Raw genomic sequence first — 27,184 nt, forward strand, 5'->3', positions numbered from 1 at the left:
TGCTTCTCCCTCTGACCTTCTCCTCGCTCATGTTCTCTCTCACTGTCTCTCTCTCAAGTAAATAAGTAAATAAATAATCTTTAAAAAAAAAAAAAAAGGGCTGAGAGATAATGTGGGGCAGCTCCTTGGGTATATAGGGGGAGGATGGGAAATGGACCAGCCAGAGGGACAGGAATCTCAGGCCTTTGACAACCCCTGATACAGCACATCACTGAGCACTAGGACTGTGACAGGCGCTGTACTAGGCACTGGGGTGACACGCATACCTAGGATATGACCCACGTGCTCAAAAGGGGGTTAGTTAGTGAGGGAGAGATCAGCATTTGAAACCAAGGGATCTTACCTACAACCTAGCAGTTTCCTGGGGGAGGGCAGGCAGCGGAGCCTGTTTCACAGAAGGGGGGCTCATGCTTGCTCTCTCAACGAGGACTAATCTATGTAGAGGTGGATAATCTATGCAAAACACTTAGTACAGTACCTGTAAGTAAGTTACAGCAAAATGACTGGGAGCTATTATTAGTCATTATTACAAGAAGCCAGAGAATAAACATGGCACGTCTTCCTGGAGAGCCAATTTTACTCAATGTTTAGGGAAGAAGGACATTCTTTTTATATTAAAATGAACACAGGCATAAGCTGGTGTAGAGTGCAAAACTCACTAGATTTTTGACATCAAGGATTTGGGGCCCGCATTGCCCTGCCCCCTCACCTCACTTGCTCGCCCCCTCCCCCAACCCTTGTTAGACAGAGGAACTAGAAAAGCCCCTGCACTTCGAGTCAGGAAAACTGGATTCCAACTTGGCCCTGCATGTTACTATGTTGTGACCTTAGACGCTGAATTCCTGGATCCTGTTTCCTCATTGATAAAATGGGTTTACTACGCACACCTATATCCGGGGCACCTGGCTGGCTCAGTGAGTGTTAGCCTCCAACTCTTGATCTTGGGGTCATGAGTTCAAGCCCCAGATAGGGCCTAGAGGTTACTTAAAAACAAAACAGCAAAAAACAAACAAACCAAAAAACTCCCCCAGAACAAAAAACGTACATCTGTATCAACAATTGTGGTAATAAGATAATATATGTGAATGTGTCTGGCACAGTACCTGGTCAATTAGAGGTGTTGGGTTATGGGGCCAAGGAGACAGGGGCATGGTAAGTGGAACTGAAGCTACTACATGATTGCTGTTTAGCCTGCCAGGTCTTTATGGGGGACAGAGTGGGGAAGGGAGTCCTCCCAGTGGTGACTCCAGATGGCCACTCTGCACAGTGGTCTGGGATGGAAAGGCTGTGGTTTGTGAGCCAAGCTTTGCCCCGAAATTGTATCCTAATTCCCTTTCAGCTCATTTAGCCACTGTTTTTTCTATACCTTAGTATGTGAGCTTTCTAAGATCTGGATGCATTGACAACCACCCCAACCCCAATATTACATCAAGATCCTTGAAGTGCTTGGCTCAGGACCCATCAGGACCCTCAGGACCTGCCACGCATGTTTCATGTATGTTCTTGAGACTTTTCCAGGAGTGTTGTCTGTAGCCTTGGCAGTCCGTAAACTACTCAAAGAATGGGATCCCGCCTTTTAAAAAGAACCCAAATATCGTAATATTGAACCATCCTACCAATGTATCTTTGATGATCTTACAGAAAATGTGGAAAAAAATGATTTTGACTGAGAAAGATGAGGGCCATCGCCTGAGTATTCTTAATTTTCTTCTAACAACCCATTATGAATCTGTCCTCTGAGAATGTTATCTAAATCTTTTGGAAGTTACTTAAGGGACACATTAGTATAATTACTTTTTATATTTTAAAATGGCAATATGGAGCAAACCGTAAGTTTAACAGTTCTGCGTGTCTAGAATTTTGGTCTAGGAAGGAGGGTTGAAATGTTCCAGCAAGGGTTAAGCTTCACGGAGGGAACTGTGTCAGGCATGGTTGTGTTTCCTTTGTTTCTCCCAGTTGCTGGAAGAGACGTGTTCGGTATTACCACCCCTCTTCTACCGATGAGAAAATTCAGGTGAAAAGAAGTTTTCCAGCTTACCTACCTTTATAAGATTAGTAAGTGGCAGCAGCAGGAATTGGAATCCACGACCCCCACCCCTAACTACCTCACTATCCCACATCTCGCCATGTATATACTAAGCCTCATGGAGCTCTGAGTCCCTCTGAAACCCAAACCAGAGAGGCCACTAATGCTTGCTTATCTTTCTGATCCTTCGGGGTCATGACCTTCCAAACTTTGCGTGTAATTTCCTAATACAATACACTCCAGATAGGCTCGCTCTCTAAATCTTTTATAGCTTTGCTTACAAGCTGTCCTGGAGTTGGTTTTAGCTATTTAATATGCATCTGTGTCGTCTCTCCGGCTAGGCTGTAAACACCTAGAGGACAGGAACCGTGTCCGGCTCTTCCTTACCCCTCCCAGCGCGTAGGACTGGGCTGGAGACGCCGAGGAGGCTCGTTAAAGGTTGTTGACAGTCTCGGGACCATCCTCCGCCCCACCTCGGCCACTCCCCTTTCCCTCGTGCCCACTGCGCTTCCTCCTCCCGGGTCCCCCACCCAGTCCTGCCCCCCTAACTTTTACCCTCTCCGGCCCCGCCCCTCCCTCCCGGCGTCCGCTCTTCCCCCGCCCCCGGCAGCATCTCCAGCGTCCCCTAGCGACGAGGCAAGAGCTCCTAGCAACCGCATCTCGGTTCCCTGACGACGGCGGCACGCAGGGCCACGTCAGCGCGCCGCGGCCCCGCCCCCGCGCCTGCTGGCCCCGCCTCCCCGTGCCGCGTTCGCCGCCGCCGCCACCGCCGCCGCCGTCGCCGCCACCGCCAGCAGCGCCGCCGCCGCCGCCCGAGACTCGCGCAGAGCAGTTATGGCGGATCCCGCAGCGCCCGCGCCCGCAGCTCCGGCTCCCGCCCAGGCCCCGGACGGGCCCCCGACCCCGGACGCGGCCCCCGCCGCGGCGCCCGCCCCGGACTCGGCCTCCGGGCCGTCCTCGGACTCCGGCCCCGAAGCCGGCTCGCAGCGGCTGCTGTTCTCTCACGACCTGGTGTCGGGCCGTTACCGCGGCTCGGTGCACTTCGGTCTGGTGCGCCTCATCCACGGCGAGGACTCGGACTCGGAGGGCGAGGAGGAGGGCCGCGGGAGCTCGGGCTGCTCCGAGGCGGGGGGCGCGGGCCACGAGGAGGGCCGGGCCAGCCCGCTGCGCCGCGGCTACGTGCGCGTCCAGTGGTACCCGGAGGGCGTCAAGCAGCACGTGAAGGAGACCAAGGTGCGGCGGGCCGGGCCGGGCCGGGCCGGGGCGGGGACAGGGGGTCGGCGGCCGGGGGTCGGGGGCCGGGGACCGACGCAGGGACGGAGTTGCTGCGGGAGCCCTAGGCCGGGGAGGGGAGGCGCGCGTGGCGCTGGCCGGAATGGTGCAGCTGCAGTGGGCCGAGGCGGGAGGACGAGCCTCCGCGGAGGGGACGCCCCGGTGCAAAGTCATTGCACCAGCCGCGGGCCACCGGGCCCCGGGCTTCCCCACGCGAAGGGACGCCCGAGCCTTGCGGTGCCGGGGTGTCGGCCTCGAGATCTTGTACGTGGACCCACTACGGTGGGGAACTCCTTGGGCGCTGAGGCACGCTCGGCATTACACCAGTGCGGCGTTTTGCTGACCCCCGAGGAGCTACACACTGCATTGTGCATCCAGAAAGGAAGGCCGGGCCGGGTCCGTGCGGGGCAGGGCTGTGGGCGTTCCAAAACAAAAGATAGAGGGGGAAATCTCGGGCGGTATCAAAACCCAAGAAGTTCCCTAGATGGCAGAATGCGTTATTATGGGTAAAGAAACCCACCCACCTCCCCCCCCCCCTTTCTTTTTACCTTGTTGCCTCGTTTTAATTGCTGCGGGGAACTTTGTGAGTAAAATCATTAACCATCAGAGCCGTGATATTAATAGTACAGGGTGGGGGAGATGGGACAGCTGCGGCTGGGACCGAGGACTCCCAAGTGCAGTAGGACTTTCTGAAGAAAAAAAAAAAATGACTATGGAACCATGGATGGAGACCAGCCACCCATTTGGAAACCCAAGGTTTTTTCTTGACCTGAGCTGTCATGCAAACATCAGACTCCCTTAAGGTATTGGGGTAAGGCTGGTGAATATTGCAGTCCTGTAGACAAAGGGGTTTAGCATCTTAAACCTAAAACCTTGAACCGGGGTTGGTTTGGTGGCTGCTGCTTCTGTCTTGTTTTCCTGAGTGCGAATTCCTATCAGTGATTCACACTCGCGGGCACACACCCCTGTATCTCTCACCCCTTCTTCGTCTGCTTCTCCTTCGCCCCTTGAGAAAAACATTTCTAAGCAGGAATCAGGCCTGGGCTGTTGACAGGTCTGATTTCAGGGGAGGGCACTTGAGAAGTTAATCTGGGTTTCTCACACACTGGGAGACAAAGGCCATATAGGAATAGGGCTTCTTGCCATGCTGCAAAGGGGGTCTGTGATAATGGCTCTTGGCAGGGGAAAGGACCCACTCCCCAAAAGAGCCGGTGATCTACTTCCTAGTGGCAGAAGTGACTTGATGCCAGCAGGGTCTTTCTTTTCTTTTAAGATTTTTATTTATTTGACACAGAGAGAGAAGGATCACAAGCAGGCAGAGTGGCAGGCAAAGAGAGAGAGGGGGAAGCAGGCTCCCTGCTGAGCAGAGAGCCCGATGCGGGGTTCGATCTCAGAACCCTGAGACCATGACCTGAGCCGAAGGCAGAGGCTTTAACCCACTGAGCCACCCAGGCGCCCCCAGCAGGGCCTTTCTCCTTGCCAGTGTGCAGGCATCCACAGAGAAATCTGCATACAGGACCCCTGGCTTCCCCTCAGAAAAATGCAAATCAGGCATTAGCTGCTCTGACTTGGGAAAGAAGATTACAAGTTCATGTGCAAAAGTATGTGGAAAGTCGTACTTTTAATAGTGGAATGCTTGTTAAAAATTACCACCAGTGTCATTACATCGGAAGGAGAAGATTTTTGCTCTTTATATAGTGTTTCTGCATTGTCTGGACTAATGAACGGCTGCTGATGTCTTTCTGTGGGTTTTTGAAAAATGTTTTTCCCTAACCATCTTCTCCAAAGGTTGGTGACTTTCAGAATGCAACTCATTTCCCTGTGTCATGGCCTCCCTGCCCTGGGACTCAGCAGGCCAGCCCAGCTCCACTGCCGGGAGCTGCCATGTTTATCAGTTGTTGTTCCTGTTCATCTTGACTTTGGGGGTTAACTTTATTTACAGTTACGTTCTGTCTGCCTCCTGCCACCGTGTGTACTTATCCCAAGTTTGACTTAAAATACTTGTCTAGGAATTAAATAGAAAGTAATCGTAAGGCACCAGTGAACATAATTTGGAAGCTGCCCTCTTGTGATTTGCTTTGAATTTGTTGAACTCTCTTGTGGCTCCACTGCCGGTGTTTTCTTTGCCACTGGAGTGTCTGTAGCTTCTGAACTTAGGGAAGGCTAAGGGGCGTAGGAACTCTAGGAAGTGGTGGCGTGTAGTGTCCTTGTGTGGATGGCAAGACCCAGTCCTTTTAGGAATGAAGAGTAAGTTTGGGGGGCGCCTGGGTAGCTCAGTGGGTTGGGCCTCTGTCTTCAGCTCAGGTCATGATCTCAGGGTCCTGGGATTGAGCCCGGGAGTCCTTGGGCTCTCTGCTCAGCGGGGAGCCTGCTTCCTCCTCTCTTTCTGCCTGCCTCTCTGCCTACTTGTGATCTCTCTCTCTCGGTCAAATAAATAAATCTTTAAAAAAATAGAGGATGTTTGGGGCTGTATACCTGATAGGTAGCTGTAGGTCACCCTGAACCCTAGGCATAGATGACCCCAGCTAGGGTGCTGAGTGGGACCTTGCAGTTTAGGAAGTGGTAGGAAGATTTTTTTTTCTTCCCACCTCTCACCCCTTATAAATCCGAGGAGGTGACAGTGTGCGGTAAAGGAAAGGCCACTAGACCAAGGCTGAGCATTTAGGTTCTGATTCCTCCTCCATCACTAATTTGGTTATGAGATTTGAGAACCCAGTTACTGATAGTATAGTGTGGTGACAGTATCGAGAAACATAATTTTTTTAAAGCTGCCACCTCTTGGATTTTTTTTTTTTTAAATAGTACCCTTTTAATGTGGAGTGTTTAGTAGGCTGTGGACTGTCTTTGTAGTTTTCAGGTTAATTTGTTGGGCAATGAGTAAAGGCCTAATACTAGTCTCAAGTTTTTAATGAACGAATTCATAAAGAGAGATGAAGAGGCTGGCCAATAGGTCTACCCTTTCCTGGCCACTTCAGTGAAAATTATCAACAGAAGTAAAATAAGTAGGGACGCCTGTGTGGCTCAGGTTATGATCGCTGGGTCCTGGGATCGAGTGCAGCAGGCTCCCTGCTCAGTTGGGAGCCTGCTTCTCCCTCTGCCTGCTGCTCCCCCTACTTGTGCTCATTCTCTCGCTCTCTCTCTCTGTGTCAAATAAATAAAATCTTAAAAAGAAAGAAAGAGAGGAAAAAAGTAGCTCTTCCCTTGAAACTGCAGAATTTATGGTCCAGTACCCGAGGCTTCCTACAGCCACAGTTAAGCTTTTTTAGGGCTTAAAACAAGCACATGCCTTGTGCTCCTTCCTTTCCTTAATCTTTTGTCCCTTTCAGTGTGGCAGCTGACCTACCCACTTGCAACTTTTCCCATTTGGCCGCAGATCTTCTATGAGACTTGCCCCTTCCCCATCAGTGGCCATCCTTGAGTAGCATTTTGGAATAAAGTCAAACGCCAACAGTCTCTTTGCCTTCTTGAGCACTGGCTAGACATGGTGGGTCCTTCCGGTCTCCACCTGTCATGGTTGGGCAGAACAGCCCCTGTTCGGAAGAGAACAGACTGTCTGTCAGTCCAAGTTCGGGGGCTTCCTGTTTATGCTTTAGTTTTCCCATCGTGTGCACGGTCTTTTGCTTCAAATTGCCACAACATCCAGAGCCGCTCCGGACTTGAGGTTTAATGTCTCTAAATCAAAGCTATGTCTGGGTCACTCTGCTTTTTTAAGTGTGTGTGTGTGTGTGTGTGTGTGTGTGTGTGTGTGTGTATGTGTGTGTGTGTAGCATCCCTCATGACAGGTCCCTTAGGAATGGGCTTTTCGGTTTATTTTTGGCTTCTACTCAAGCCAGCGTTTCCTTGGGGAAAACTCTTCAGCTAAGGCATCATAGCATGTGAAGGGTGCTTGCCTTGCTTGTCCAGGTGTGGGCCCATTAAAAACAATTGTTCTTAGTGATGTAATAGGAAGGAGTTATGTAAGGTTAACCAAGATGCAGGACTGAGTGCATCTAATTGCATTTTATTCAGATAGGATCACAGCACTTGCAGACTCACACAGCTGTTGTGTGATTTTATTCTTTGTCCTTTGATTCCCCCTTCTAACTCTGGGGACTCAGCGCCTTGAAGGCGTCTCTATCTGACTTGCCCCTTCGCTCAAGGGCACTTTCAGCAGATGCAGGACGTGTGTTTGTGTCCTGTGATTGGAAGCCAGAAGGCTTGGGTGCTCTTCCCAACCGTCACCTACTCTGAATGACCTTGGCCTAGTCACTGCCTCATTTCTTTCCGTGAGAAAAGACAAGGTCTGTCTTTCTAGCCCCTAGAACGAGCCTGAAGCAGAAGCGAAGGTGGGTAGAACAGCCGCTGGACTGTTGGCGGTCCCCGTCCCAATGGCCGTCTCACGGAGCCAGCCCCATGCCTTCGGGACATCAGTTCTGAGAATCACAGAGTGCTGTGTCTCCAGAGGCCAAAGGTGCCCCAGAGGACTTAGTTTCAGTGCTGGAGGAGTCCTCCTGATTGATCACGTTGTTGCTTATGACCTGGTAGATTATGGATACGACTTCTTATTGAGCCTCTTCTAGAAACACTCGTGAACTTCCCCCTCTCTGTTACTTATACGCGTTTAAAGAAACACCTATCTTGGGGTACCTGGGTGGCTCAGTGGGTTAAAGCCTCTGCCTTCGGCTCAGGTCATGATTTCAGGGTCCTGCTCAGCGGGGAGCCTGCTTCCCCCTCTCTCTCTGCCTGCCTCTCTGCCTACTTGTGCTCTCTGTCAGATGAATGAATAAAATCTTTAAAAAAAAAAAAAGAAAGAAAGAAAGAAAAAGGAAAAGAAACACCTGCCAAAGTCCACTAACCTCTGGGGTAGAGGGGCGACGTGGAATGAATATATATGTGTATATATTTTCCAGAATTTGGAAGACATCTTTTGAAATTTCCAAAAGAATGCATTACAAGGATGGTAGAGTATTGCTTTTGTGTTTTAAAATAATAACAGTAATAAGGACAAGCATTATGTAGTGTTACTGTGTGCCGGGCACTGAGTGCTTTACGTGTATTACTCGGTGCTCCGAGCCACCGTGTGAATTAGGTGCTACTGTTATCCGTGTATCTCAGAGGAGGAGCACTTGTCCAATGTCGTACTGCTAGTAAGTGGAGGAACCTGACTACAGGTTGAAGTAGATGTAGTTTGCTCTCACCTGAGAATGTTTAAGTTCAGGATTCATAGTTCATTACTGTATCAAGCACCCTGATTAAACATGAGTCACAGACCCTGTGCCTGGCATTAATCATCCAGTCTTCAAACACTTGGAAGTCTTAGTAGGAGAGGTTGTAACCACAGGTGAGGAGAGAGGAAGGAGCAGGGTGTCGGCATGGGTGGGAGGAGAGAGGGAAATCGCCCTGGGGACCCGGCAGGGGAGCCGGCAGATTGACACTGGCCTGGCGGTGAGCTTCTGTTCTGTACCTTTCATTCCATGGCCCCGCACTCATTCTCAAATTGTCAAAAAGCGCATTTTATTTCTAGAGAACCTGTGAGTGCCCCTAGATGTTGAATGAAAGCGGTCTCAGTAAGCGTGATTCGTTCCAGCTCTGGTTCATCCCCCCTCTCACCCCCCCCCCCCCAAAGTCCGAGGAACTGGGTCGGTGTTGTCTCAGAACCCGTCAGTATTAGGAAATCCTGCTTCACCTCCTGCCCCCAAAGACCTGTCCCCTCTCTTGCTGCTGTTGTCACCCTCCCGCTGGGAATGCTGAGTCATGAGACAGGTTCTGAAGGACTCTTGGGAGAGAGGCTGAGTGCCACTCGGTTCCTTCCCCTTTAGTGGCCCCGAACTTGACTGTGCTCTCCACCTTGGTTTTGTTGTAGGACATGAAAGGCCCTTTTGCGCCCTCCCCATCCCCACTTCATTGTCAGCCCTGCTTTTCTTTCTTTTTTTTTTTTTTAATTTTCCTGTTCCATCTAGAGAAGTTGTGCTTTTTTACTTTTTGATCCCCAGGCCTAATGTTGTCCAGTAGAACCTCCGTGGGGCCAGGGTTTTGCGAGAGGGGCGTGGTTGTAGTGTGTGACCTGAATCTCCATCACAACAGTGCTGGGCCCAGGCGCGGTTTCAGCTGCCCCTGGTGGTCCCCTCAGAGTTGGCTGTGGGGTGATCTCTTTTAAGAGCCATCCTGGAGTTCTAGCAGGGAGGACCGATCTGTGCTGCTGTGCGACTGTGACTGCCGGCAGTTTTCCGTTTCCCTGCCCAGAGCTTAGTCTGCTTCTGCGTGGGGGAGGGAGGGTGTGCTGATTCAGATGGATGCTTGAAAGAGAGAAATGTGCCTTTTCATTTACAAGATGCTCTCACTTCCAGCTACTAGGATTTGGGTGTGTTTAGCTGCAGCTCCTTCCGAGGCCCCACCTGCCCAGTGCCCGGGCCCCAGGCCACAGAGGGTCGCGCTTTCCAGCGCTCGCAACTCCGGCGAGCAGGGCGCACGGTCAGAACTGCTCCTGTGTCTGACATTTCTGCCGGCCTCGGGGGCCGTATTAGGAACCCTCTGACATATTATCTGTGGTTGCAGACAGGGAGGAGCAGAACGCTTTCTGGAAATTTTTATAGTTCAGAATAAAATTGAATCATATTAGGGGATAGCCCTCTGAACTCACATACTTGTGAGTTTGCCCTCGTTTTGCTTTTCAGCTGCGCTCTGAGGCTGAGGGGTGATGGCCTGCCTTCAGTCCGGGGCTCACCGAGTTGGATGGGTCCTTTGGTCAGTTCTGCCCACAGTTGATATACTCTGTTCTTCTGAAGCAGGATTGGGAAAAGCAAGTATTCCATTTAAACATTTTGCAGGGGCACGTGGGTGGCTCAGTCAGTTAGGCATGTGCCTTAGGCTCTGGTCATGATCCCCGGGTCCTTTGGGGCTCCCTGCTCGGTGGGGAGTCTGCTTCTCCCTCTCCCTCTCTCCCTCCCTGTGCTTACACGCTTACGCTCGCTTGCCCACCCTCAAATAAATAAAATCTTTTTTTTTTTTTAAGATTGTATTTATTTATTTGACAGAGAGAGACCCAGCAAGAGAGGGAACACAACAGTGGGAGTGGGAGGAGCCGGCTTCCCTCTGAGCAGGGAGCCCAATGAGGGGCTTGATCCCAGGACCCTGGGATCACAACCTGAGCCGAAGGCAGACGCTTAACAACTGAGCCACCTGAGCGCCCCTAAGTAAAATCCTCTTAAAAAATAAAATAAACATTAAGGCAAATGATACACTCACTGTCCAGAAGTATTCAGCTTGGCGGTATGTACTGGAATGAATGGCCTATTGGGGTCAAAGCTGGTTGACTGGTTGAGGGCTTTGTATATTCTGAGACTGACACATTAAAGTTTTTGTAGTTGGATCAAAGGAATAAGACTAGATCACTTTTGGCTTAAATCAGTAACAAAGCTGTATCTGGTGAAGATTCATTCTAGCTATGGCAATTTAAAAATCTTTAGATTTAAGGTACTGAGTGGTGCTTTCAGGAAAAAAAAAAAGAAAGAAAAAAAGAATAAGTCGTCAATCCTATCCAGTAATGAAATGGAAGCCCCCAGCTAGCAGGAGAGATTTCTTGCGTCTCTGCTTGTCTTCATTTGCATCCTGCAAGCAAGAGCCTTGCCCACTGTGCAGCTCTGAGGAGGCCCTTCCCCCTTCTTGAATTTTGATCTTTTTTCGCGGGAGCTGCTGCTGTGGAGATGGTCGGTGATGCCGTTGTGACTGGCGTGTTCGCAGGACAACTTGCTGGCCCTCGTGGGTGCAGGTGGGAAGAAGCAGACACACACTTCTGTGTCTTGCATGGCTTCTGGAAGCGTCCGGAGCAGATGTCCTCGTACTCCGTGCTGAAAGCATCCCCTTGTTCGTCTGCTCTGCCTGTTTAATTACTTAAGGGAGCTTAGGGCGCTGAAGGTTGATGATATCCTCAAGCCCAGGAAGAAAGAGCGACTCTCCCTACATGCAGCTTGCTTTGGGGGCACCCCTGTCCTCTGCTGGTCGCCAGGGGTGTCTGCCCCATTCCCTCAGAACCCGCAAGCCCCTTAGCATCTCCCTGGCCACTCTCCCCACTGGTGCCAGGGGCTCTCCTGAAGGTCGCAGAGGGCTGGTGGCTTCCCGGTCTCTGCGTCACGCCCTTTCCCTTGTCCTTTGTTGATCGTGGTCAGTCCTGACCTCGTCCCAGAAACTTCCTTCGCGGGTTCCTCAGACCAGACTCTTCTGGATTCTCCTCCTTAGCCTTCCGTCTCTTTCCTCTTCTCTCCGTGAGACTTCTTCCCGCATCACGTTCCTGCTCCCCTCACCGCCTTGCTGGCCTGTCTTCAGCGCTCTGGTTCACCCGCATGGCCGCTGCCAGTCCGGTGGCTTCCACCCGCACCACATCCCCGCCCCTGGCCTGACAGCTCCCTCCTGTCCTCGCCCAGCTGAGGACCTTCTTTCTGGCTGCGAAGTCTGATGAGCGTAACTGTCCTTCCCACCCCCAGATGTGTGGCATTTAAAAAAGTCCTTTTTCCAACTTTGGATCATGAAAAATCTTCACACATACAGAGAAGTTGAAAGACGGGGCCAGTGAGTACTGATCACCAAGCATCGTGAGTCAGCGGTTAGCATTCTGTCATCTGTGCTTCCCCCGTACGTGTGAGCGTGTGTAAATACAGCTTCTCCCGAGCCATTTACAAAGTTAGAAGCAGGCACGATGGCAGACGCCTCTAAGTACTTAAACTCGCATCTTCTGAAATTCGGAATATTGGGGATCGTTTTACATGTACGTTCTCAGGCCCCCATGCTGATGCAAGCATGCGGCTCAGCGGTGGTAACATATTCATGCCGCAGCCATCTCCGTCCCCTGTCTCCAGACCGCTGGCCGTCTTGTAAAACTGAACCTTGATGCCCGCTGAACAGTAGTGCCCCGCCCGCCCCCACGCCGGCCGCTGGCCACCACCATTCTCCTTTCTCATGTGAGATATTACTTCATTTTATGTAACGGCCTTAAGGTTCATCCGTGTGGTAGTATAGGTCAGAAAGTCCCTCGTTTTAAAGGCCAAAAGCTGTATGTACAGCTTCTGGCAGACCCTTCCGTCTGGACACTTGGAGAGCTCTCCCGTCTGAGCTGTCGTGTCCGACCCAGCTTGTGAGCATGGTGTACAGGAGCTCTTCGAGATCCTACTTCCGGTTCTCTTGGGTAGATCCCCAGAAGTGGAATTGCTGGGTCATATGGTAAATGTATTACTTTTATTTGAAAAACCGCCATTCTCTTTTCCACAGCAGCCGCACCCTATGCCCGTCCCCCCCCCACAGCAGTGTGCAAGGATCCCGCTTTCTCCACATTCTGGCTGACATTTGTTATTTCCTGACTTTTTCGTGGTAGTCATCCTAATGGGTGTGAGGTCGTATCTCACCGTGGTCTTGATTTGTGTTTCCTTAATGACTGGTGATGTTGGGCATCTTTTCATGTACTGCTTCGTAGTTTAAATACCTGCTTTGGAGAAATATTTAAGTCCTAGGGGCGCCGGGGTGGCTCAGTCATTAAGCGTCTGCCTTCGGCTCAGGTCATGAACCCGGAGTCCTGAGATCGAGCACCGCGTCAGGCTCCCTGCGTGGTGGGAAGCCTGCTTCTCCCTCTCCCACTGCCCCTGCTTGTGTTCCCTCTCTCGCTGCCTCTCTCTCTGTCAAATAAATAAATAACATCTTTAAAAAAAAAAAAAGATAGAAATGTTTAAGTCCTTGGCCCATTTCTGAATCGGGCTGTTCCGGGGTGGTTGTTGCTGAGCTGTAGGCGCTGTCTCTATGCTGGACATCAGTCCCGTATCAGCCATACGATTTGCGGGTGTTCTCTCCCATTCTGTGGGTTTCCATGAGTCCGGTTTTTCTCTTCCTTTGTTGCCTGTGCCTTTGGCTCCCGACTCCCGGCTCCCGTTCTGTTTTGTCATCAGATCTTTGTTCAGAATGCCTCTCACATCCTCTGCATTCCCGTCCTGCCGCACAGGCTCGCTCTCCGACGGTCTCGTGCCTGGGCTGACCTCTCCCGGCCTCACTGCCTCTGGGCCCTCCTTCAGCCCAGCATGCGGCACCACAGGCTGACCTTCCAGAAGAACAGTAGTGCTTGGACTGTGCCCGGACCCAGCCTCCTGACATGCCCTAGCTTGTCACTCGAGGCTCCTCGCCCACCTCGCGTGCGCGGTCTCCTGCCCCTCGCGTAGCCTGCATCTCAGGGGCTCCCCTGCCCCGTGCGCTCTTCTCTGCCTCTCGCGCCCCACCCACGGCACTTACATGGCACACGTGAGTTCTCTCTCCCTGGCTTGGAAGCTTCTTGAGAAACCAAGACAGTGTGTTCTTCCGTTTGGTGAAAGCTTATATTCTGAATGGCTCATGTGTAGTTTCATGGGAGATGTTGGAGTCAACTCGCCTCCAGAGAGTGTTCTGCGCCTTTTCCCAGGCATTTTGTGGCGGGTGCAGAGCCGTGTGGGCACCTGGCCGGCTGACACTTCCCCTTAGGGTTCTAGGTAAGTTGACTGTGTCGCTTATTGTCCAAGCTGGGCTCTTCTGAGAGCACTGTGAGTAACTGCTCAAGGACTGAGACACGTGGGCGTCCAGACACTAGGAAGGCAGATTTATCAACAGTAGTTGACTGTTCCAGCAACTTCCATCGTGAAGCTCTCCAGGTAGAGTAGGAGCCCAGTAGGCAAGGGTAAAGCTGGTCAGAGCCAGTGTCAGCTCTGCCCGAAATGTAGCTGTGTCTGGGGCTAAAACCTAGCAGAAATGGAGCCGCAGGCTCTCCGGGAGCCTGGGCTGGGAGGGAGCTCAGGCTGTGTCTCGTGAAGCCGGTGAAAAGGCCCCCTGGATGGTGCCATTCTGGGTTTCCTTCCCGTCCTCAGAGCAAGCTCTGAATGATCTGGAAGAAAAACACCAGTCCAGCGTTTAGGAGCCATCCAAGTTTGTGTCCATAGGAGCTTTAAGACCTTGGTGGAAGCACTCGGTCTCTCTGAGCCTCAGTTTCTCAGATTCTGAAATGGGGGTCACGCCCATCACTCGAGGCTCTCACGAGGAGCAGCTCTGACCACCCAGGTGAAGCACTGGCCAGACCCGCGTTTGTTCACACGTGTGAGCTCGGAGTGGAGATGCCGGCATCTTCGGTGCGAGGCCCCTCCGCTGGAGACAGGGGGCCGCCCCAGCTGCACAGCAATGGGGCACACGCTCGAGGCCTGGTGCTCTGCTGGCCTCTGCGCTCGGTGGGGGGCGTCCTGCCCACCCAGCCTGGAGTTGGCGTGCATATGCCTGGCCCACTTCTCGGAAGGAGTCGGCTACCGTCAGCTCAACACTGCGCACCAGGCGCAGCAGGAGGGTGGGGAGAGCACAGGGACGTGGAATCCAGACACGAACTTTGAAAGGTCGATGTGTGTGGCGCCATCTGGGGCTCTTGCAGAAGAGCTGGGGTGGGCCTGAGACCCTGCGTGTCTTACGAGCTCCCGGGAGGCCAGTTCGCTGGCTGGGACTGACCTGTAGGTCCTTCAGAAACCCCACGGATGTCAGTAGGTTCTGTGTGTGTGTGCCCCCCCAGTTTTATTGGGTGTCCCTGGTTTGAGGTTTTCGTCTCCCCTCTGCCTTCGTCTTCTGGTAGCAGTGTTAATGCCAGAAATGATCAAAAGAGGGGGTGACAGGAGGGAAGGGACATTAAGTGCCCCTAATAACCGGGTAGTGCTTTCAGATCATAGTGTTCCTGTTAGAAAGACCTGCTTTCCCCCGCCCCCCATGGCCTGCGGACTGGCATTAATACCCAGTCGTTGCTGAGACTTCCATGGGCTTTCATGTCTTCTAGGAGGAAAATACGGGAGTTGTTATGAGTGTAGTGCAGCCGGTCCAAGAGGAAAATGATTGAAATTTGCTATTTTTTTTTTTTAAAGATTTTATTTATTTATTTGACAGAGAGAAATCACAAGTAGATGGAGAGGCAGGCAGAGAGAGAGAGAGGGAAGCAGGCTCCCTGCTGAGCAGAGAGCCCGATGCGGGACTCGATCCCAGGACTCTGAGATCATGACCTGAGCCGAAGGCAGCGGCTTAACCCACTGAGCCACCCAGGCGCCCCTGAAATTTGCTATTTTTTATCCATCCACCATCAGCGGATTCCTGCTGTGTGCCAGGCGGTGTAACACATGCTTTGCATTATCATCTTATGTCTTCCCTAGAGTGGCCTGTGTCCCCATAAGAGAGGGAGAGCCTGCAACCTGGAGAACGCCTGTAACCCGCCCAGAGCCATGCGGCGGGCCGGCCAGCGAGGGCCAGAGCCTGAGGTCTGTGCTGCCCACGCGGAGGCTCGTTCCCCAGGCTGCACCGCCGCCCCAGGCCCCTGTCAGGGCGCTGTGGGCCTCCAGAGAGCATCCTCGATCTGGGCCAGCATTCTTTCTGGAAAGGGCCAGAAAGTAAATAGTGGAGGCTTAGCAGGCTGTACTGTCTCCTTCATAGCCAGTCAGCTCTGCCGTTGTAGCGTGAAAATATTCAGAGACAACAAGTGAACGAATGGGTGTTTCCAGTAAAATCTTATTTCAAACAGGCAGCAGGCTGGGTCTGGCCTGCAGGCCATAGTTTGCCGATCTCCACTCTAGAAGAGTCCTGCTAAGTGCAAATAGAAGGTGAGCCACATCTGTAATTTCAGACTTGACAGGAGCCACATTTGAAAAAGGAAAAACAGGGCACCTAGGTGGCCCAGTGGGTTAAAGCCTAAAGCCTCTGCCTTGGGCCCAGGTCATGATCTCAGGGTCCTGGGATCGAGCCCCACATCGGGCTCTCTGCTCAGTGGGGATCCAGCTTCCTCCTCTCTCTCTGCCTGACTCTCTGCCTGCTTGTGATCTCTGTGAAATAAATAAATAAAATCTTAAAAAAAAAAAAGGAAAAACTTGATTCATTACATCCAAGATGTAAGATGCCATATATGTGTGTCATCACTATAAAAGTTATTGTTGTGTTTTACAGATTCTGTTTATTTAGTTTTATTTATTTATTTATTTTTAAAGTAGGCCCCATGCCCAATGTGGGGCTCGAACTTACGACCCTGAGATCAGGAGTTGCACATTCTCCCGACTGAGGCAACCAGGCACCCCTAAAAATTGTGAGTGAAGTATTTTACAGTCTTCTTTCTGTAATGGCTTGTGTGTTAGCCTGCGCTGCTTCAGAAACTTCGTCTGGCGGGAGAGAAAAGCGCTCTCCAGTCCCTCACGGAACTTGGTCTTCTTCCGAGCCGCGCTGTCCGAGATCTGACCGCTCCCTGTCCTTGTTTACGGCCTCCCTGACCAGCAGGTAAGGGGCGGGACGAGCGGTTCACCGCTCTCCGTGCCTGACCAGAGCCGGGCCCAGAGCTGGTGCCTGGGGCTCCGTTTGATGAGGCAGTGGGGTCTTCATGAGACAGAAAGTGCTGAGTCCTGTCTGGGAGGCACAGACCACATTTCTGAGGGGGTTGGTGGGAGACCATTAGGAAAAGTTTCTATGCAGGTAGCTTTTGAGCTAGGCCTGGAAAGGGAGAAGAATTTGGAACAGCCGTGGCGGGACGGAAGGGTGTCCTGAGCAGGAGGAACAGCATGAGCGAAGCCAGATGCAGGAGGTTTGCATGACATTTGGGAGAAATAGTTCCCTGAGGCCTTAGAGCTCCCTTATGCTTACATGTAATTGAAGGTCCTGGTGAGCTTTTATTATGTGTATCAGTATTTATAGGTAAGAAATTGAAACAAAACTTAAAACCCAAGAACAAGGGGCGCCTGGGTGGCTCAGTTGGTTAAGCGACTGCCTTTGACTCAGGTCATGACCCTCGGGTCCTGGGATCGAGTCCCACATCGGGGTCCCTGCTCAGCAGGAAGTCTGCTTCTCCCACTGACCTCTCTACTCTCATGCTCTCTCTCTTTCATTGTCTCTCTCTACCTCTCAAATAAATAAATAAAATATTAAAAAAAAAAAAACAAAAAACAACCCAAGAACAGGCAGGCAGGCGCCCTACCTCTCAGAGCAACGACCTCATTATCCCCGGGAGCCTCTGGGGAGATCCAGGGGAGACTCTGGAGAGGATGAGAGCAGGAAAGGCCGATCCCAGCCAGTAGGACTGTGGAAATGTTTGGCTCTGAACCTCCTGACAGGCAGGGCATGAGGAAAAGGCGGGCGAGAGAGGGGACCCGTTGGCTGGTCTGGATCTGGGCCTATGGGAAGCATTTCACCAGGGGGGCTCTTCAGCTCTCTCTGCGAGAGCCCTGTGGAGTAGGTGTTACTATTTAGTGTGTCTTACAGATGGGGCTGTCCAAGGTCACGTGCTAAGGGAAGAGTGTGGGTGAAACCCAGGAAGCTGCCCCCACAGCCGCGTGGTCTGCTGCCCCCCAAGGGACTTCGTATCACGCTGGTTCTGTGGTGTAAAGGAGTTGGGGTTTGTCTTGTTGTTTTTCCCTGTAATGAGGAGCCACTTTGAACTTGGCCCTGGCAGTAGTTCATACACTGGAGGAGGTGAGGGCGCTGGAAAGCTGGGGGCCAGTTAGGAGGCTTTTTCAGGGCAGGTGAGTTATATTTTTGAGCATCTAATTTGCGTGACACCAGACATACACACACAACCACCCCCCATACACACACACACAAGGCACAAGAGAGTTGAAAGTCCTCTGTTTTCATACAAAATGGCCCCTGCTTGTGGCACCTGGGTGACTCAGTTGGTTAAGCGTCTGCCTTTGGCTCAGGTCACGATCCCAGGGTTCTGAGATCGAGTCCTGTGTCGGGCTCCCTGATCAGCGGCGAGTCTACTCCCTCTGCCTCTGTGATCTTGCTTTCACTCTCCCTCAAATAAATAGTCTTAAATAAAAGAAAAAAGCGGCCCCTGTCTGTGAACTGACAGCTCGACCAGTATTCAGTGGACAAAGCAGCGACGAGTTCCAGTCGGGGGAAGACAGGCGTGTTGGACTTAGTGATGGCTTTAGGGGCTTTTTTAAGGATAATTTTGATGATGCCGCATTTGGCCCTGGGACCAGATGCCCAAGTAGAGCTAAGACTGTTGAATCAGCAGTGCTGGTGCTTCCTTGAGTTCGAGCAGTAGGGATGGAGGGTGGTTGTGGAGGGTGGTTGTGGATGGTGTTCGTGGAGGGTGGCGGGCACGAGCCTTGAGGGCCATATGGGGGGTGCAGGGAAAGCAGGTGTAACATTGACGGGGCTGGAGCCGTGGGTGTCTGCACACCCAGAGTGCTCAGACGATCGGGAGGGTGTGTTTTTTTAAGATTTTATTTATTCTAAAAATTTTAATTAATTAATTAATTAATTAATTTAGAGATCACAAGTAGGCAGAGAGGCAGGCGGGGGGGGTGTGGGGGTAAAGCAGGCTCACTGCTGAGCAGAGAGCCCTATGCGGGGCTCGATCCCAGAACCCTGGTATCATGGCCTGAGCTGAAGGCAGAGGCTTAACCCACTGAGCCACCCAGGCACCCCTGGTATGTTTGTTTTTTGATGGTGGTAAACTAGAACAAAATTCACCATTTCGAAGTGTGCAGTTCGACGGCACGAAGCGCCTTCACACTCTTACGCGACCATCCCCATCGCCCGTCTCCAGAACGTCTTCATCTTTCCTAACTGATGCTCTGTCCCCATTAAACAATAACCTTTTAGGCAAGTAACCAATGTTCACTACAGACATGGGGTCTCCTGATGTCCCGGGAGTCAGGGCAGGAAGCTGGGCAGAGACTGAGGCTTCTGGAATGCATGCCCGGGTGACAGTCTGGCCCTTTGCAGCGTGGACTGGGATGTGTGAGGTAGATTCAGTTTTGGAAGCTCCGAGTCTTAGATGGCCGGCAGCATCCAGGGAAGAGACAGGCCGACCTTGGAAACGTGTGCAGTCTGACCCCATCTTTCTTTTATTCTTATTGTTGTCCTAGTTCATGCCCTCATCTTTACATTTTTAAAATAAACACTTTTTGAGATTTACAGAAAAGTTACAAAGATCCTAGTATACCCTTTGCCAGCTTCCTCTAATGTTTTTTATTTAATAGAGGTTTTATTTGAGAGAGAGAGAGCACAAGCAGAGGAGAAGGGGGAGAGGGAGAAGCAGGCTCCCCAGTAAGCAGGGAGCCCAATGCGGGACTTGATCCCAGGACCCTGAGATCATGACCTGAGCAGAAGGGGGATGCTTAACTGAGTGGGCCACCCAGGTGCCCCAGCTTCCTCTAATGTTAGCATCTTATGTAACACGGTATGTTTGTCAAAAGCAAGAAATTAACATTGGTTTTACTCGATAAACTCTACTGCACACTTTCATTTAGATTAGTTTTCCTCTGAAGTCCTTTTTCTGTTTCAGTCTCCAATTCACGATGCTACATTGCATTTCACATAATTGCCTTTGAATGTCGGGAAAAACCCTTCTAATTGAGCTCTCACTTGATGTAATCCTCAGTTCATCCTCTGCCCTATGAGTTATCTTTCTGAAGAATTTTATTAACAGCTTTTGGTGCCAGAGAGTAGAAGTCAAGCAAGGTGCTCTCTAACATGAGGCAGTCTGGACGTGACCCGTCACCACGGACAGGTCTGAGTACAGGGACGGCGGCTGGCAGCCAGAGCAGCAGGTGGACGGGTGAATGCGGGGAGTGGGGGGCATGGGAGCGTGGGCATGTAGGTCAGGTTAGTAGAGAAAGTCTGCAGGCTCGGGGCCTCTTCAGTCCCCGATGATCTCCCACTGAGAAGTGATGGGATTATTTTCTTACTTGTCTTAGCTTTATAGTTTTGTTTTGTTTTCCTGATTGCAGTTTAATCAGATCTGTTGCTGTGCAGGTGATCCTTCCTTGACAACCTTTGCAGGTGTTCTAAGAAACAACTACTTCTTTTTTATTTTTATTTTTTTTAAAGATTTTATTTATTTATTTGACAGATCACAAGTAGGCAGAGAGAGAGGAGGAAGTAGTCTCCCTGCTGAGCAGAGAGCCTGACTTGGGGCTCGATCCCAACACCCTGGGATCATGACTGGAGCTGAAGGCAGAGGCTTTAACCTACTGAGCCACCCAGGCTCCCCTGTTCTAGGAAACTTCTTGAGCTACCAGACATTTTCCCTCACTTCAATGTTATGCTGAATCTCAAACCTAAAGAATTGTTCTCGGATTATATTTTATATTTTATTTATTTATTTTTAAAGATTTTGTTTATTTGACAGAGAGAGAGATCACAAGTAGGCAGAGAGGCAGGCAGAGAGAGAGGGGGAAGCAGGCTCCCTGTTGAGCAGAGCCTGATATGGGGCTCGATCCCAGGACCCTGAGATCATGACCTGAGCCGAAGGCAGAGGCTTAACCCACTGAGCCACCCAGGTACCCCGGGATTGTGTTTTGAGGACAGATGACACCAGGGGCACAGGCGTGGCTCTGTTGGTGGAGCATCCAACCCTTAGTTTCAGCCCAGGTTGTGAAATTGAGCCCCTGCGTTGGGCCCCAGGCTCAGCAGGGAGTATGCTTCAGATTCTCTTCCTGTCTCTACCCCACACTCATGCACGTTCTCCCTCTCTCTCAATTGAAGAAGTAAATCTTTTTTTTTTTTTTTTTTAAAGATTTTATTTATTTATTTATTTGACAGAGAGAGAGATCACAAGTAGGCAGAGGCAGGCAGAGAGAGAGGAGGAAGCAGGCTCCCTACTGAGTGGAGAGCCCGAGATGCGCGGCTGGATCCCAGGACTCTGAGATCATGACCTGAGCTGAAGGCAGTGGCTTAACCCACTGAGCCACCCAGGCGCCCCTGAAGAAGTAAATCTTTGAGGAGAGAGCGAGAGAACACCAATAACCAGAACTTGTTTAGGGGGCACCTGGGTGGCTCCGTCAGTGATGCGTCTGCCTTCGGCTCAGGTCATGATCCCAGGATCCTGGGATTGAGCCCCACATCGGGCTCCCTGCTCAGTGCAGAGCCTGCTTCTCCCTCCCTCTCTGCTCCCTCTGTTTGTTCTCTCTATCTCTGTCAAATAAATAAAATCTTTAAAAAAAAAAATGCCTGTTTTCCCAGCGTGATGGTGAGGGATTTTTGGTGACGGAGGCAGGAGTCCCAACTCACTGGCGGCATCTGGAGGCCTAGAACTCAGGTCAGTCGGCTAGGCGTTCTTCTCACCGTACTCCGCTCTAGTCAAAAAACAAGCCCTTCTTGTGGCCAGGGGGTGTCTGTGAGCCCCGCAGGACCTCCGGCCAGTCTTTCATGCCTTAGCTCAGGCCTGCATTTGTTCCCTGAACAGAGAGCTGGCCTGGGGCCTAATAAAAAAGCCGGGGGGCAGGGGTGGCGCAGACATGGGCTGACAGTGGTGGAGGTCAGGCTCCAGAGGGCCTCTGTGTCTCTTCCATGTGGTTCCACGGAGGCATTTCTGATGACATAGCTCATAGCGGGACAACGCCGTGTCCTGTACGGCGATACCTGAGGTCTGTTGGGGTTTCCATCCTCTCCGTCTCTCCTGTAAGACCCCGGCACCTCAAGCTCTCCTGTGCTGGTGACATCAGGAGTTTCTGGTTATCAGGTGCCCAGTGTCGGCAGGGTCTCCAGGAGCCTCTGAGATGATGGGCGTCGGCCATATACTGGGTTTGAGGGTGTGTCTGGGCCCGGGGTGCTGGAACTAGGAGGGTTTGGTTTGACTCCTTTATAGTCTGGGACCTGAGGCCCCAGGAGGCTGAACGGTTCAGGTTAAGGCTGGTGGAAGCCGCAAATGGACAGAGACACTCAGACTTGAGCAAAGAAAAGTTCGCAGGAGGACAGCCATCTGATTTCTGGGCGTAGAAGTAGAGGGTTGTTAGCAGTGCTGCTTTTAGCTTTCTGGTGACTTAGTTACAGTTGAGACTGGTCCTGGTACTTGACTTAAAAAGTAAAATCTGTTACACAGAGGATATAGAGGATTTACCCACACCAGGAGTCAGGAGACATGCTCAAGAGAGGAACCAGCCAGAGTCCCTAATTGCAGCATAACCTTTGGCTCGCCTTTAAAAAACAAAAAACAAAAAAGCAACACCAGCATTTGGGGGATATAATTTACATACCGTAAAATTCACCCTTTTAGATTAAACAGTGCAAATGCCTTTTAGTATATTCAGAGGTCTGTGCCCTACTATGCAAACTTAGAGCAGTTTCAGCATCTCCAGCCGTGAAGGACAGCCTCTAGCCCTGGCCGTTGCGCTGAATTCCCCCCACTTTCCAGGCCCTGGAGACCACATTCTGTGTTGGTGTATTTGGGGTTTTGTCTTTGTGAGTTTGCTTATTCTATATATGTCATAGGAAAATATGTAGTATGTGACCTCTTGGGGTCTGGCCCCCCTCGCTGAGTGTGTTTCCTGGTTTCCTTTGGGTTGTGGCTCAGATCTATGTGTCCCTGCTTCTCGCGGCTGCCTGGGTGTGGATCGGCCCTTCCTGCTGATGGTGCATCGGCTGGTGGGCACTTGGGCTGTTTCCCCTTCGGGGCTATCTTGAATGATGTTGCCGCGAGCATTTCTGTACAGGTTTGTGGGGGTGGTGTAAGTTCCGGTTCTCCTGGATGCGATGCCGGGCACTGGAATTGCTGGGTCGTATGGTGACTCGTTGGACCTGGACTGCAGTGCGCGAGGCTTCTAGTGGCTCCTCTCCCACAGCGAGGCGGGGTCTCCAGGAGCCTCCGAGAGGATGGGCGTTGGCCGTATACTGGGTTTGAGGGTGTGTCTGGGCCCGCAGTGCTGGAACTAGGAGGGTTTGGTTTGACTCCTTGACCTGAGGCCCCCAGGAATGGGGCGGTGTGGAGTGAGTGGGACCACACTGGGGCATGGTGGGCTTTTCCTTGACGACCGGTGACCTTGAGAGGCTTCTCACGTGCCTAGTAGCCATTTGTAAATCTGCTCTGGAGAAATGTCTTTTCCAGAAAATCTTCTGCCCACTGTCTTAATTGACTTACTTTTTGGCTTGTCTAGTAGGTGGTGCCTTTGAGTCTGCTCTCTGTCCGGAGTCAGGCAGGTGGGCCGCTTGTCGTGGGGGGTGCGTCTGTGTCACTGGGGTCTCTGCCAGGCGTCTTACATTACATTGGGATCTAACTTTCGTTCCTATTTAAATATACTCCAGAGGATTTGATATCCTTTTAAACTGAAAGGGCTCTTAATTCTAGGGGCGCCTGGGTGGCTCAGTGGGTTAAGATCAGGTCATGATCTCAGGGTCCTGGAATCAAGCCTTGCATCGGGCTCTCTTCTCAGTGGGGAGCCTGCTTCCCCCTCTCTCTGCCTGCCTCTCTGCCTACTTGTGATCTCTGTCTGTCAAATAAATAAATAAAATCTTTAAAAAAAAAAAAAAAGGAAAAAGAAAGGGCCGTTAATTCTAAAAACTTTCTAGAACTAAGTTTCATTGTTTTACATCTGCAGTTCCTCTACTCCCGGGAATAAGAAAGGGGCTGCTCAGTAGGACTTTGTCGCAGTGGGGCAAGCTCTCAGGTGTTCACTGGTCTCAGGAGTCCTGCACCGGCTGCCAGCCACAGCTGGTCTGCAAGGCAGAGCCTGGACCGTCTAGCCTCCTCTCCTGCCCTCCGGTAGGGCGGATTGTGGTCCTTCTTGTGCCGCAGCTGGCGGCGTGCCCCTTGCTTGACATGAATGCACCTTGGTAACCGCGTCGTGTCTGTGGCCGTGTGGCAGGTCCAGGACATGGCTGTGCCGAGCCGCGCGAGAGGTGCCGTGCAGGTGACACGTGGCGCCTGGTAACAGAGGCCGCGGCTGGCCGAGTGCATCTCCGCTCCCAGCGCTCGGCAGACCCTCCATCCTCACGCGGGGCAGCTGTCTGCCGACGGGCAAACGTGCTGTTTAGGTTCGGTGACTTTCTCAGTGATTGTTTCTGGTTTGGCATTTAAGAATCTAATTTAATTTTGTAAGTGTGTGAAGTGTCGGTTCCCCAGGCCTGCTGTATGACGCTGACACTCTCTTCCACCCAGATCCCGGCAGTCTGTGCAGTGGAAAGTTTCTTCGACGTTGGCCACAGAGAGCCACGTGTCTGCACGGATGGGAGGCCCCCGCGGGCGACTGGGGGGTTTCTGATGGAGTTGCGCTTTCTTTTCCCTCCCCATCATTGTGCATTTTAGAACAGCAGGACCGGGAGAGCCCCTCAGAAATGGACTGGTCTCTGAGTTAAATAGGTGAATGCCAGAACTAAGGATTTCTAATTGTTTAAGTTACTTTCTATTTTATTTTTTTTTTTGAGAGAGAGACCGTGTGCCAGAGCGGGACAGTGGGGAGCAGGGGGAGGGAGAGAGGATCTCAAGCAGACTCTGCGTTGAGCAAGGAGCTCGTCATGGGACTCGCTCTCTTGACCCAGAGATCATGACCAGAGCCGAAATCAAGAGTCAGATGCTCAACCAACTGGCCCCTCAGACACCCCGGATTTCTAATTTTTGAATTTGTGATTTCTTGTTTTTGTAACCTTACCATTTTTCCATCTTCAAATATGTCCCATAGTTGTAGGTAAGTATTCTGCAAAATTAAGGTTAAAAATCTCTGGTTGGGGGGCGCCTGGATGGCTCAGTGGGTTAAAGCCTCTGCCTTCGGCTCAGGTCATGATCCCAGAGTCCTGGGGTCGAGCCCCGCATCGGGCTCTCTGCTCGGCAGGGAGCCTGCTTCTTCCTCTCTCTCTCTCTGCCTGCCTCTCTGCCTGCTTGTGATCTCTGTCTGTCAAATAAATAAAATCTTAAAAAAAAAAAAAAAAAATCTCTGGTTGGCATCCTTCAGGTGAAAACGGTAGATTGAACACGTTCATTTATTTCCACTTCCTCCAGAAATCCTTCTAAAATGACGCAAATGAATTTTTAAATTTCTTTACTTAAGTAATCTCCATACCCAAGGTGGGCCTCGATCTCAGAACTCAACTGAGCCAGCCAGGCAGCGCAGTAAGTGAATTTTTTAAATGTGTAAACCTATGAGGATGGAGAATGGGAGGGAAGACAGTAGACAACGATTTCGAGTTTTAGAGGAAGGGGGACAGAGAGTGCACAGAGCAGAGGAAGCTAAGAAGTCGGTGCCCTTCGTAGTGGCAAAAGAGCAGCCCTGCAGAAGGTCTCAGGGATGGAGGCACCTGGTGGTGCCCCAGGCACAAGTGAGATGCGGGCGAAAGACCGGGAGGAGTTGGAAGGTCAGCCTCTGCGCCTGCGTGAGCCCCGCCCCAGAGAGCCGAGGTTTGTGCTCTGGAGCCGGTGAGGTGAGCGGGAGACAGCGTTGGAGTGAGAGCTCAGACGGAGCCAAGGGCAGTGTCACACTGAGATGAAACAGGGACTCCAGAAAGTCTCTGCCTGGAAAGGGGAAGTCTCAGCTGAGTTCCCTGCCTGCTCCCTGAGTGCTGCAACCAGACAGGAGGCGTGGGATTGGAGGATTCCTCTCTGGAAAAAAATGAACAGTGTGGGAGACAGACCTGCCGTTGGTAGGGTTTGGCAGTCCCTCAGAACAGAAGCTAGATAACGTGATCCGTACCAATCCAAAGCCTTGCTTGTATTTGCAAAGCTTCCGTCATCTTATTATTGACACAACTTTTTTTATTTTTACTTTTTATCTTGAGATAATTAGAGATTCATAGGAAGTTGCAAAACAGTACAGAGAGATCCCCTGCACCTTTCATCCAGTTTGCCCCGTGGTTACAGCTTACACAACCACAGCATCGGAGTCAGGAAATCGACTTTGGTGCACACCCGGTACGTGTGCAGGTCTCTGCCATTCTGTCACCTGCCACAGCAGTCAGGATACAGGACTGTTGGGGAGACCTAAGGGGCCCAGTCGGCTAAGCGTCTGCCTTCAGCTCAGGTCATGATCCCGGGTCCCGGGTCATTGGGCTCTCTGCTCAGTGGGGGAGTCTGGTTCTCCATCTGCCCCCTGCTCATTCTCTCTCTCTCTCGTAAATAAATAATATATTTTTTAAAAAGATACAGAACTGGGGCGCCTGGATGGCTCAGTGGGTTAAGCCGCTGCCTTCGGCTCAGGTCATGGTCTCAGGGTCCTGGGATCGAGCCCCGCATCGAGCTCTCTGCTCAGCAGGAAGCCTGCTTCCCTCTCTCTCTGCCTGCCTCTCTGCCTACTTGTGATCTCTCTCTGTCAAATAAATAAATAAATCTTTAAAAAAAAAAAAAAAACCATAATGTTAGGAGAGAGAAAAGCATTGACAAAGACTCACAGGAAATAGAATGGAAATATCTGCCGTCTACAAGGTCTGTAAACAAAGGAAAAATGAAGGACAGAAATAAAGCAAAGAAATCAGGAATGTTTCCAGAATTGATGATCACAAGGTTCCAGGATGGTGAATGGAAAAAGTTGCAGTTGGCACATTGTGTTATTCCAGAATACTGGGGATGAAGCTTCCACAGAGGGAAAACAGGTCACATACAAAAGATTGGCAGTGAAGATGCATCCCGATTTTTCAACATCATGGGAAGCTGGAAGGCGGTGGAGAGGATTTCTAATCTCACGTGGTGGCTGGAGCTCATGGAGAACCGCTCCCGCTCGCTCGCTCAGTAACGCCATAGCAAATACAATAAGGACAGCGGATCCGGAACTCAGCTTAGAAGAAAGAAAAGTGGTAGCAAGAAACCAGAACCAACAAGGGAATTTAAAACCAGAGCAGTTGTGGCATCTCTGGGGGCTGTTCATTGGCCCTTAAAACAGACCGTCCCAATCATCGAGGTTTGGATTTTAATGATCGTGTGTAGAATTGAAATAGAAATCCCCTCAAAGGGCTATTCCCTGGTGGGAGGAATAAAGGGAATTCAAGAAGATCTCCCCTGTGGGGCTGAGAAATGGAGAGGAAGTTCAATCATTCATTCATTCATTTTTAATTTTGCAAGGTTTTATTTATTTAATTGCTAGATGCATTGTGGGGCTCGAATTCATGACCCCGACATCAAGAGTCACATGCTCTTCAACCAAGCCAGCCAGGAGCCCAGCAAGGAGGTTGAGCATGGCCTCACACTCTGAG

General features: G+C 51.3%; 1 protein-coding gene across 2 annotated transcripts in view; it reads left to right on the top strand.

Annotated features, from left to right (window-relative positions):
- Positions 1-2,772: 2,772 nt before the first annotated feature.
- The window catches only part of UBE2O (ubiquitin conjugating enzyme E2 O), a 57,745-nt gene continuing 33,333 nt past the window's right edge, over positions 2,773-27,184 (top strand). For both annotated transcript variants that reach the window (XM_059150248.1, XM_059150249.1), the window contains exon 1: positions 2,773-3,259. In XM_059150248.1, the coding sequence (XP_059006231.1) occupies positions 2,861-3,259 (399 nt within the window). In that variant the 5' untranslated portion in view covers positions 2,773-2,860. The remainder of the gene's footprint in view (positions 3,260-27,184) is intronic.

This window comes from Mustela lutreola, chromosome 15, assembly GCF_030435805.1.
Source record: "Mustela lutreola isolate mMusLut2 chromosome 15, mMusLut2.pri, whole genome shotgun sequence".
NCBI classification, from domain to species: domain Eukaryota; kingdom Metazoa; phylum Chordata; class Mammalia; order Carnivora; family Mustelidae; genus Mustela; species Mustela lutreola.